The sequence below is a fragment of the Cavia porcellus genome, unplaced genomic scaffold, assembly GCF_034190915.1.
Source record: "Cavia porcellus strain 051 isolate PalLab524CR breed Dunkin Hartley unplaced genomic scaffold, mCavPor4.1 scaffold_16, whole genome shotgun sequence".
NCBI lineage: Eukaryota > Metazoa > Chordata > Mammalia > Rodentia > Caviidae > Cavia > Cavia porcellus.
Window position 1 is genome coordinate 7055200 of NW_026947499.1, and position 12394 is coordinate 7067593.

Consider the following 12394-nt stretch of genomic DNA (forward strand, 5'->3'; position numbering starts at 1 on the left):
GGAGAAGTTGACACAAGCCCCGCCCCCTTCTCACTCCCCACCTGGCGTCAGACGTCGCTTTGAGAGCGAGCAGCGGGCGGGGCCCGGAAGAAGGTTGAGGCAAGCGCCGCTCGCTCGGCTGTCTCCGCCCCCTTCCAAGCAGCCAATCGCGGATGAAGCGCCGGGCGCGCGCACGCTCCTTCGAGTTTTAACGGTCGCGAGAGGCCAGTCTCCTTACCCTGACTGCTGTGGAAGCGGCGGTCAGGTAAGTGGCTGTTCTCCTATGGGGAGTTGCCCTCCGCAGGATGGAGGACGAGACTTAAGGGAGTACGTTTTAATGGAACCCTGCATGCGTTGAGAACCACAGAAAGGTGACCAACCCGCCAGAGCCCACTGTCGTGTGGGGGTTGTGTCCCGCTGCGAGCGCCTTTTGTAGACTCGGTGCCCTTGAGTGACACCCGCGCGGCCCAATCGCAGGGCGCCCTTCCCGAGGGGCGGGGGGCTGGTGGGTTTTTTTTGTTTGTTTGTTTATTTTTGACCGGCTGCCTGGCCTTCCTTTGGGGATCACGATGGCGGTAGTCGCAGCGGTGGCTTCTCCTCCTTGTATCTGTGTTCTTTATCGCCTCCCCGCTAGGACCGGGTCTCTTCCAGGAGACCGAGGTCTTGGCTATGAGGGCCACTATGTCACGATCCGGTCCCAGCCCTGGAAATCGTCCCAGCGGAGAGGGCGCCTCGTTAACTTTCTGCTTGCTGGTCGCTCGGCCCCTTTTCTCAGTCCCCGTTCCTGCCGGTGGTTGAAGGGTGGAGGTGGAGGCGTCCTATTTTGCTTCTGGAAAATGTGAAGATGTAAAGATCCTCTATTCATTCCTTATCTCGTTTGTCTCCTTTTAAAACTCAGCATTGTTACTGGGTTTTAAAAAAAAAAAATCTCTTCTTCTTTGTTTATGGTTCCCTGCCCCTCATCCGGAGAAGCATCCTTGAATTTCTAGAGGTTTTCCTTCTCTGCTGCATCCGGTGACCTCAGCAGAGAAAGAATAGAAGGGGTTGCAGCTCCGCCTCCCCGGAGAACTTGCCTTTCCCTGGTGTTAGAGCCAGGTGATTGGAAGTCAGGTGCTCGCAGCCCACTTGGAAGAGGCGGAAGCTCCTGGCTTTTTCAATGCCTCATTTGTCTTGGTACCACCGGGGAAAAGGCTTTCAGATAGGTCTGGTTGCCCCGGACTTTCACATCTGTCCCTGCAGGAAGTGCTTGCTTGATGAGCTGATGGTTTTTGGTGTACAGCGATGGTTTTTGTGTACAGCAGTGCTTTACAAAACCGTGACGTAGAAAGTGGGGAATCTTAAAAAAAAAAAAGTGGGGAACCTAAAGGAACCAGAACCTCAGATAGTTTTCTTCTTAACACTCTCGAAACTTAATTTTTTAACAACATAGGTTTTTCTCTTTCTTTTTTTTCTCGCTCCCTTGATTTTTTTTTTTTTTTTGCACAAATTCTGAGTAGGAGATGTACTGTTATTCCCAGCCTCAGTAAAATTTTAGTAGGCCTAACACATAGGTTGTTAAACAAATGTACGCATGCACAGCAGGCTTGGCGATACATGGCCTACACCCAGCTCCTGAGGCGAATCCCAGCTCCTCAGGCGAGAGGATCACCGTGAATTTGAGTCCACCCTGGGCTACATGGTGAGACCCTAGCTCAAGAACACTTAAAAGATGCATGCGGAGGTTCTTTTAAATTAACACATTGTTTTCAGTGTTCACCCACATTGTAACGTGTCAGGGCCTTCTTTTATGTTTTCTTCAGTACCAGGATTGCATACTGAGCCACCTCTCCAACGTTTTATTTTTTGACTTGAGGTCTTGTGAAGTAAAAGCTGGACTCCTCATGTGCTCCTCCTGCCTTGGTCTCCAGGAGTGCTGGGACTGCAGGTGTGCACACTGTTCCTGTTCTCATTTCTTCTTAAAACTGAATAACCCATTAAATGGATGTGTCCATTCATCTATTGATGGCATTTGGGTTTCTTCATTTTGGCTGTTATAAATAAGGTTGCTGGATGGGTGTGGTTGCCCGCACGCGTAATCCCAGCACTTGGGAGGCTGAGGTAAGAGAATCACTGTGAATTCAGGACCAGTGTGGGCTCCATAATGAGTTTAACGCCAGCCTAAAGTACATAGCAAGCCCTTGTCTCAAAAAACAACAAAACAATAACAAAAGCGAAAAACAAACAAAACTTGCGCTTTATATGAAAGAAGTGAAAGTTTTCTAAGTTTGAAAAGTTGCTAAGTTAGTGACTTTTTATAGTAGTATTTTTTTTTCCTCGTTCATTTTCAGACTCTTGGAAGTTTAGGATATTTTAGAGTTTTGAATGTTAGCTACTGAAAATGCTGCTAACAATGAAGTGTCTGAAGATGACTCGGATTCGTCCTCAAACAGTAAGCAGACCTCTATTTTCAAATAAGAGAGTGTAACAATTTCTGTACACTTTGGAAAATTCTGACTTGGTGAGAACCTTATAAAAAACTTCATCTTATGTAGAATCTGATATCAAAAATTCTCCCCATTCTCATGGACTGAGCTTAGATGCTAATAGGTAAGAATGGGATAGCTACTTTTATTTATTTTATTTTGTTGGTACAGGGGATCGAACTCACAACTGTGAGCTTACAAGGCAGGCACTTATGCGGCTGAGCTAAATCCATTGGCCCAGGGATAGCTACTTTTAAATGTAACAACAAAGATGTTTTTAAATGTGGCCTCAAACAAAAATAATATTGCTTGATAGTTTACCACTTTATCCAACTAGTACCATCATTGCTGATTTGTGTTTGTTAAAAAAAAAAAAAACAAAAAAAAACAAGACAGAGCTATGATCAACAACTGTTCAGGGAGTGTTGGACACAGTTTTCATCTTGTGTTGTTTTTCATTTCTGCTAGAAAGATGTACTTTTGGGTGAGAACATCGTAAAAAAAGAACTTATTAAAAAAAAAAGAACTTATTTTGGTGGTTGTATTTTTCTGTATACTTTTTTCCCTTTTGGCAAATTACAAACATCTTTAAACAGTAGTTGCTTAAATATCATTTCTACATTCTAAATTAGTGATACAAATAATGTTTTGTTTGTTTGTTTGGGTTTTTTTGGTACCAGGAATCAAACTCAGGACCTTGTGCTTGCCAAGCAATCACTGTGCCAGTGAGTTATATCCCTGTCCCCAAATAATGTTTTATATTGTGAAAATACCTCACCAAGCTGAAAAGTAGCAATTAAGTCGAACTATAAAAAACTAAGTAAAGGGGCTGGGGATTTAGCTCAGCAGCATAAGCACCTGCCTTGCAAGCAGGCAGTTGTGAGTTCGATCCCTGGTACTGATAAAAACGAAAAAGACAAAAAAACAAACAGACAAAAAAAAAAAAAAAAAAAAAAAAAAACCTAAGTAAAAACAGACTCTGCAGAGTCTTGAGTTAGCATGATAGTTAATAAAATGCTTTATTTTTTTGGTTCCTGGGAATTGAACCTAGGGCCAAAGCCTGCTAGGCAAGTGCTCTGTCTACCACTGAGCTCAGCCTCTGTTGGTGTTTTGTTTTGAGACAGAATCTTGCTATAGCCTACGCTGTCCGCATCAACTCACAGAGATTCTCCTGCCCAGCCTCCCAAGTACTGTGGATTTTCTTTTTTCTTTCTTTTTTTGAGACAGAGTCTTACTAAATAACTCACTTGGTTTTAACTTTGGATTCTCCCACCTCGTGAATAAGAAAGCATGAATTAGGCAGCTCATGAGAGGTAACTTTAGAAGGAGTAAGAGGTGCCGGGAAAGAGATGCTGCCTAATCTGTGTGGGTTTGCAAGACGGGCCATGCGTTTTGTTTCCTTGTCACTTACCGGCCTCTCTGAGGTCCACTTCTAGAAGAAATTTCTTGAAAAATAGAGTGTGTGATTTGCCTAGAGGAACCTAACTGTGCTTTCTTGTGGAAATTACGCTGTCATCCTTGTCTCCCTCTTCCCCGCCAAGGCAGGTCGGTTCACCAGACTGAAACTATGTTGTCAGGACTGTGTAACCCCTTTTGGACAGGTACCCTAGGTTCTTCTTCTTACCCTTGAATTTTAGTACTCTCTCTGGTCTTCATTGATCGTGTCCTCTTCATCCAGTTACATATGAAAAAAGAAAAGCAGGGTATAAGTGAATACATAGGGGAAATAATATTTGAGTGGGTTTTGGGGCTCCGGGCTGTGCTTTGTGTGTTGGTAAAGCATGCGTGATGTGCCCGCCTTGGGAAGGGCAGGCTTTCCCGCGAAGGCCGTGGTGTTTCACTCCAGAGCAGCCTGCGGAGGGCCTTGCTGTTAGGTGCTTGGCGGTTTTCACTCAGCGCCAGCTTGGGGACAAGCATCAGCTTATCGCCCCAAGCGAGGGGATCCTGGGACAACACTGGACCCCGATGCACAGTGCGGGGCTGTGCCGAGTGGCCAGTGCTGACCTCCATCCTCTGGGGTGATTGAGAACAGACCAGCTGGGAACTTTTCTCAAGATGTTAACACATCCTGTTTCCTCCCAGCTCCCCGGTGTTCCTGGAAAAGGTCTTTCTTTGGGCTCTTAAACAAAGAAAGTACTGTCTGTCATTTTATTGCTGTTTTCCTTTTGTGGACACACTTGTGATCTGATTTCCACAAACGAGGTACCAATTAGAAGGATTAAATGTCAGTGGTTTTATGTTGCTCTGTTAAATCATGAACCGCTGAGTTATTCACCACTCAGGTAGAATGAAGAAACAGTCTGAAGGATTTGTGTTTCCATAGAAGCAGTTCTCATCTTAGTACAAATGGGATGTCCTCTTTCTCAGGGAAGACCAGGCTGCCTGCCACCCAGGGGACAGTGAAAGTCTTAGCTTCTTTCATGCAAGAGCTACAGAACGGCGGGAAGACTGATTCAGAGCTCTGGAAAAACTGTGAGGTATCTTGTCTTGTTTTATTTTGGGGATTTTATTTTATCTTATTTTTGATTTTTTTATCTTTTTGAGACAGGGTCTTTTTTGATATGGGGTCTCTCTATGCAGTTGAGGCTGGCCTTGAGCTCACTTTGTAGCCCAGGCTGATTTTGAACTCGCAATGATCCTCCCACCTCAGCCTCCCAAGAGTGCTGGGATTACAGGCGTGAGCTACCACGCCTGGCTTGAGACAGGGTCTTGCTATGATCAAACTCACAACCTTGAGCTTGCAAAGCAGGCGCTTATGCCACCTGAGCTAAATCCCCAGCCCGAGCTCACTTTATAACCCAGGCTGATCTCAAATTTGCAGCGATCCTCTACCCTCCTGAGTACTGGGATTACAGATATGCACTGCTATACCCAGTTTATTTTGGAGTTTTAAAAATAATCATATTTAAATGAAACTGCACTGAATTCCATATTATTAGAAATTTATGTCTAGAAGAACATGATACTTATTGCACAACTAGTCAAACATGTTAATTGGGGAACAAACAATGTTGAACAAAAGTAGAAAAATTACTCGTGGAATTAACCCCAATTTAAAAAACCTAAATCTACTTTGAAATATTTTGGATGTTTTAATTCTAAATTTAGACTTCTATTTAGTACTTTATCCCACTTAGCTGTGATATATGGTGTTCGGTTTTCAGGTCACTGATTCTTCGGCACATGGATGATATAAAAAGGGCACGGGAAGGGGCTGGGGATTTAGCTCAGCGGCATAAGCGCCTACCTCGCAAGCAGGCAGTCCTGAGGTTGATTCCCGGTACCAATAAAAAAGAAAAAGACAAAAAAAAAAAAAAGGCACGGGAGTTGCCAGGGGACACTTGTCTAGTTTATGGAGGCCCAAAGCTTGATCCCCAGCACTGTTAAAAAATTAATAGTTAAAAGAATATTTAAAAATTTCAATTTATAGATTAGTACTCAAGGTGGACTCTCACTGTTTTTCAAGATAAGCTACAGTTGGTAATTCTTTGGGCTGGGGATTTAGCTCTGTGGTATAAGCATGCCTGTCTGGAAGTACAAGGTCATGTTTGATCCCTGGTACCAAAAAAAGTAATTTTTTATAGAAATATATAGTATTAAATTCTTAAAAGTAAATTTTGTTTTACTTATTTATTTTTTGTCATTTTGAGACAGGGTGTTTCACTATGCAGTTTAAGCTGGCCTTGAGCTCAACTTCGAAGTCCAGGCTGGCTTCAGACTCACAACTATCCTCCTGCCTCAGCCTCCCAAATGCTGTGATTATAGTTGTGTGCCAACATGCCTGGCTTGTTTTAAATGTTAATTGTACTTTTAGAACTGTTATTTTTCTGAATATAGAAAAAGTGAAGTGAAAGATTACATGGCTGAGGAATTCAGTAACATCTACCCCAAATGTAATAGCTACTTATATTCATATATCATAATGATTATAGTTCTAAAAATAACTATGCCTGCATACTTTTTTTGGTACTGGGAATCGAACTCATGACCTCGTGCTTGCCAGGCCGGCACTGTGTTGCTGAGCTATAGCCCCAGCCCTACATGATACATATATATATATTTTTTTTTTTTTTTTTTTTTTTTTTGTCTTTTTCATTTTTATCGGTACTGGGGATTGAACTCACGACCGCCTGCTTGCAAGGCAGGTGCTTATGCTGCTGAGCTAAATCCCCAACCCCACATCATATATTTTGATTCCTCTTTTTTATCCTATTCCCCTCCCTGCTTCAACCCCTCTTCCCTCCTTATTTATAAATCTTTGTTTACATTTTATCCTGATAGAAAAGTTTTAAAGTACACCATTAATAAGTAGTTATTTTAGTATTTTAACAATTTAGCACTGTTATGTATATAGTAGTAATAGAACAAGTTTAGTTATATAGTAATAATAAATATTTATAAAGTTTATTGTCTCTTTGGCAGGTAGTATACTAGGTATGCTATGTCAGTAGCACCCAATCTTATTAGATCTAGCTGCTCTTTTTATAACTTTTTCTCTTTTTCTTTTTCTTTGTTGTTTTTTGATACTAACAATTGAACCTAGGACCTTGTGCTTGCCAGGCAGGCACCTATGCTGCTGAACTATAATCCCAGCCCCCAACATTTTAAAAAATAATAACAATTTATATATATATATATATATATATATATATATATATTTTTTTTTTTTTTTTTTTTTTTTTTTTGGTCTTTTTCTTTTTTATCGGTACCGGAGATCGAACTCAGAACCACACACTTGCAAGGCAGGCGCTTATGCCGCTGAGCTAAATCCCCAGCCCCAATCACAATTTATATTATCTCTAAGTAAAAACCATAGGTAATATGACCTATCAGTACTCATTTCACAAAAAGCAATATAGAGCTGGGCGTGGTGGTGCACCCCTGTAATCCCAGCACTCTGGTAGGCTGAGGCAGGAGGATCACTGGGAATTCGAGGCCAGCCTGGGCTACATAGTGAGTTCAAGGCTAGCATGAACTGCATAGCGAGACCCGGTCTCAAAAAAACAAAAATAGAGGCTGGAGGCTTAGCTCAATGGCATAAGTGCCTGCCTTGCAAGCAGGCGGTCGTGAGTTCGATCCCTGGTACTGATAAAAATGAAAAAGACCCCCCCCAAAAAATGAAAATAAAACAATATGATGGTACAATGTTTGCCTAACATGCACAATGGAAGAATTCAATCCCTGACATAAAAAAAAGAAGATAACTGCACAGCCCCAGCTTCATTAGAAGTAAGAAGGCTGGTGTTTGCCTCTGCAGTGTGTTGACTCACCATGAGTATAGCAGCTGCTTCCAGAGATCAAGGCTGCCATCGAGGCTTTGTTTGTTTTTGTGATGTGGGTATTAAAACAGGACCTTGCACCTACACTTGTAACACTGAGGCACCTCCCTAGCCCCAGCCACATCCATTTTTTCTTTTTTGAGATAGGATTTCAATGTGAAGTTCAGACTTGAATTTGCAGCAATCCTCCTGCCTCAGCCTCCTGAGTGCTGGGATCACAGCCGTGCACCACCATCCGTGGGCCCAGCCCTATCTTGATGTAGGTATTGTGAGTGCCTCCTTCATTAGGGATAGGATTTTTCTGAAATACCTGATGAAATTCTGAAACATGCCTAAGTTTGTTTTGGATAATTGAAAACTGCAAAATATATTATTTTTATAATCTAAAATGGACACAAGACAGCTCCTTACTGTGGGAGACTGTGCTGTGGTACGTGATTTGTGTCACTGGAACATACCCATTATAAATGTGAGGTGCCCCCACTTTGTGATGATCATGACTTCATAGTTTCCAAAATTCAGTGTTTTCTTCATTGAGGTCACTGTTTACCAGCACTGCAGTGAAGGTTAAGGGGTGACGCGGCGGGACACTTAGGACAAGGTACAGTCGCAGTTTGTAAATTAGGCAACTGAGATGCAAAGAGATGACATTTATTTTTTAGGACCTCACAGGTTGTCGGTGGAGATCTGGGAGTCATGTTCCCATTCAAGCTGTTTGCATTAGAAGCTGTACAGAGGGGAAAAAAAAACTTTAACGACATGCCCAATTCCTTAAACTATGTAAAATGCAGATAGTATAAACCATTTTAGTGTGAAGAGAGAACAAGGAATTTAAGACATAGAAAGTGCAACTGCCAATTTTTGACTAATGAGGAATGATGGCAGATGGCATCAAATCAAGATGCCATTTGACATACAAGACTCGCAGGGTGCGATAGCACAGACCTGCGATTCTACAGACCTTGTGATTCCAGCACTGGAGAGGCAGAGGCAGGAGGATCTCTGTGAATTCAAGGCCAGCCTGCACTACATAGTGAGACCCTGCCTCAAAAACAAAAACAAACAACATAAAAGGAAATGTAAGATTCACCTGGACCTTCTGATTCCCCAGACTGTAGACTATATAAGAAAAAGGCATCTTTCCTTGTGTGTTTATCTAATATATTTTAAAAATAAATTTGGCTTATAAATTTTATATTATAGATACTCTTAGAAAAGGGCATTTATCACAGCAGAAACTTTTCTAGGAAAGTTTTTTTTTAACTAAGATATTTTGTAATTTAATAGACCAGGTGGTTACAGTTGTTCAATTTGGTGGAAAAACAATGCCAGGAACAGATAACTGCCCAGCAGGAACAGTTCCACAACCAGATTCAAGTAAGTTGTCATTTACTGATTTTTAAAAAAATAATTTGTAAGATTTGTAAAAAATAAAAACACAATTCATTTATCAATTTTGTAACCTAAGGAGAAGGCATGGTACTGACAATGGTAACGTGTTTTGAAACAGGGTATTTTCGTGATATGTATAAAAATGTGGTGTGGTAACAAACTTTCTCACCCAAATCTGTAACTTTTTATTCGCAGCGTGTACAGGAGGAGATAAGAAAGTTAATCAAATTACAAATCAGTAATTCTTCGTGGACTTTCTGTGATACTGGTGCTTCCAGCAAACACATATTTTCAGAAAGTCCAATGGGTTTTTTTTCTGAAAACAGTGAAAGAAATGAATGTGTCACTGGTTACCCTGAGTCTAAGGAAGCCGAGATGCAGCGTGGAGGGGCCGCACCACAGCCGGCCTGCAGTGTGGATGGCAGTTCCGTGAGCAGCGGTTACGGTACCTTCTGTGTCGCAGAGCTGAGCCCCCACAGGCCTAGAGACCGGGCAGCGTGCAGGGAGCACCACGCAGGCCTGGCCAGGAGGCAGGGTGCAGGGCCTGGGGCCCAGGCGGGCTCCCCTGGGGAGAGCCCGGGGCACAGCAGTGTCTGGGCCCCGGCTCCTGAAGAGCTTCGCACCTCTTCAGAGGATGATGCTAACGCTTTTCCTGGTGAGCTGGAGCATAATTTTCTTAGTGAAAATAAGATTTCTGAAGTATACGGTGGAAAAACAAATAGGTAAGTAGACTTTGTCCATCATCTGAGCAGGAATCTTACCAGTTTATTATATTTGGAATCTAGTGAACTTGAGCTACAAGTGGACGAGATGCATTAAAACATGTATCACTTTTATCATTAATATCAAAGCCTTCTATTTGTTGTATGTGGAAAATTAAAAGAAAGCATGTTCTATATGGGTGACACCTGACTTTCTTTTTTTTTTTTGTACTGGGGATTGAACTCACGACCTCATGCTTGCCAGGTAGGCGCTTATGCCTTTGAGCTAAATCCCCAGCCCACACCTGACTTTCTTACCAATTGCAGTTATAAACTGTTAAACTGTGAAGGTGGAAGATCTTGCCAGGAAAATACCTTTTATATTTTCTAATCCCTTGGTGAAGAACAGAGTGCAGTTAGGGCTGTATTAATAGTGAAATTTCATCACGTGTGTTTATGTGATTTGGTACCAAAAATTGTAGACAACCATACTTAATCTTGTCTTTTATGTGTAAACAATTTTTATAAACTTAATGACATTTTAATTGACTGAGGGATTTTTAAATTTTTTTATTTTGGGGGTCTTTTTTTTTTTTTTTTTTTTTTTTAATCGGTACCAGGGATTGAACTCACGACTGCCTGCTTGGAAGGCAGGCACATATGCCGCTGAACTAAATCCCCAGCCCCTAATTTTGGGGGTCTTTTGAGAACAGGGTCTCACTAGCCAGTTCAGGCTAACCTTGAACTCATTTTGTAGCCCAGACTGGTCTGGAACTCCCAGTGATCCTCCTGCCTCAGCCTCCCAGAGTGCTGAGATTACAGGCGTACACCACCACATTTGGCTCAGTCAGGGCTTTTTTTTTTAGTAAAGGTAACGTATGGCTGAATGTTTGCAAAATAATATTGTAAACTTTTGTATTTTACCCTAAACTTTTAGTTTTATATCTCTAAAAGGTGTCATCTGCAGTAAAGTATTTAGCTGTTGCAACATAAATCACTTACACTTTTGTAGTTCCTTCCAATAAATGTGCTTTCATAGCACAGATTTGTGTAGTACTTGAAGGGAATCTGGGAGGTGGTTTTGTTCTATTCTGTGGCTACAGAATATGTCTATTAAATATTTTGGGGGACTTTTGGGGATGTGGCGATTAAATTTGGAGTCTCACATATGCTACTCTTAATCTTAGCCAAAGGCCAAGAAGTGACCCCCATATACTAGACAAATGCTTAACCCCTGGGCTACAGCCCTAGGCATGTACTTTGTTAGTTTGTTTGTTTTTTGCCATAGCTGCTTACTAAATTGACCAGCTTGGTCTAGAACTTTAGATCCTTGTCTTAGCCTCCCAACTAGCTAGGATTACAGGCATGTGCCACCACACTCATTCAGACTGTACACATTGTTGATCACTGTTTGTCTTTTTGTTTACTTTGGTTTTGGTAATAAGATTTTGAAAAAAAATTTAGGTGGGTTAAAAAAAAACCCATGGGGGCTGGGGATTTAGCTCAGCGGCATAAGCACCTGCCTTGCAAGCAGGAGGTTGTGAGTTTGATCCCTGGTACCGGAAAAAAGAAAAAAAAAATCCACTATCGGACACTACTATAAAGAACTTGGGCATTTCCCACCCGAGTAGTGGCTCCTGTGGTACCTTTGCCTGTGAAGGACAGCACTTCAGAAAAGTCTGTGGTTGGGCTGGGGATTTAGCTCAGTGGCATAAGCATCTGCCTCGCAAGCACAAGGTTGTGAGTTCAATTCCTGGTACCAAAAAAAAAGTCAAGTCTGTGGTTATCTCTTCTTCAACAGTAAGTCCGTGACAACTTGGGCACAAAAACTGAAGCAGAACCAGTCACAGAGAGTACATGCAGAAGATGGATGTCCCCGGGCTAAGGCAGCTGAGGAGCAGAACAGAAAACCCCCTGCGGAGAAAGTAGGTGATAAGCCATTCTTTTGCTTGCTTTAGCTGCTGAGGTCTGTAGGGTTTGTTTACTATGCACTCATTGACAAAACTTTTTTGCATTGTTAGTTCCTTCATTGACAGGCCTTTCTTTTGGCTCTCAAAGGGGACTATGAATATTGCTTCCTTAGTAGACTGGAAATTAGACCTAATGTTATACACACTACAAAAGGAATCACTCCTGAAGGTCCTATTTCTCTTTGTACTCTAAATGTTAATGGTTAGCCAGAGAGCAATTCATTGAATTGTTTTGAAAAAAACCTTCGGGGTTGGGAGAGGAGCTGGTGTTACAGCACCTGCCTTGCTTGTGTAGAGGCCTGGGGTTTGATCCATGGTAACACAGAAACGAACTAGCAGAAAAACAAAAACCCTTTAGACAGTCTATTAAGTTGTAAGAAGTAGCACTGTAAGTTCAGAGCACATTAAGATACCTTTATAGAAAGTTGAAATTTAGACAATTCTGAATTTATAATCCAAATTGTGATGAATTAAATGCTTCCCTTCTATGGGACCCCTTTGCTCACCTGGAAGTTTCTTGTCTTTGTTTCTTTTTTGAAGCTGTCACAAATAGGATTTTATTTATCACTATTAAAATTCTAGATTTTAAGCAGACTCTTGGACTGGTGGTT

General features: G+C 41.8%; 1 protein-coding gene across 8 annotated transcripts in view; it reads left to right on the forward strand.

Annotated features, from left to right (window-relative positions):
- Nucleotides 1–97: 97 nt before the first annotated feature.
- The window catches only part of Mphosph9 (M-phase phosphoprotein 9), a 59328-nt gene continuing 47031 nt past the window's right edge, over nucleotides 98–12394 (forward strand). For 5 of the 8 annotated variants that reach the window (XM_063225530.1, XM_063225531.1, XM_013144750.3 and 2 more), the window contains exons 1-6: nucleotides 150–244; nucleotides 2307–2407; nucleotides 4809–4918; nucleotides 9008–9097; nucleotides 9308–9834; nucleotides 11615–11738. In XM_063225530.1, coding sequence (XP_063081600.1) covers nucleotides 2341–2407; nucleotides 4809–4918; nucleotides 9008–9097; nucleotides 9308–9834; nucleotides 11615–11738 — 918 coding nt within the window. In that variant the 5' untranslated portion in view covers nucleotides 150–244; nucleotides 2307–2340. Of the gene's footprint in view, nucleotides 351–2306; nucleotides 2408–4808; nucleotides 4919–9007; nucleotides 9098–9307; nucleotides 9835–11614; nucleotides 11739–12394 lie in introns of all 8 variants that reach the window. The other 3 variants (XM_013144752.3, XM_013144755.3, XM_063225532.1) reach the window with 3 other exon arrangements.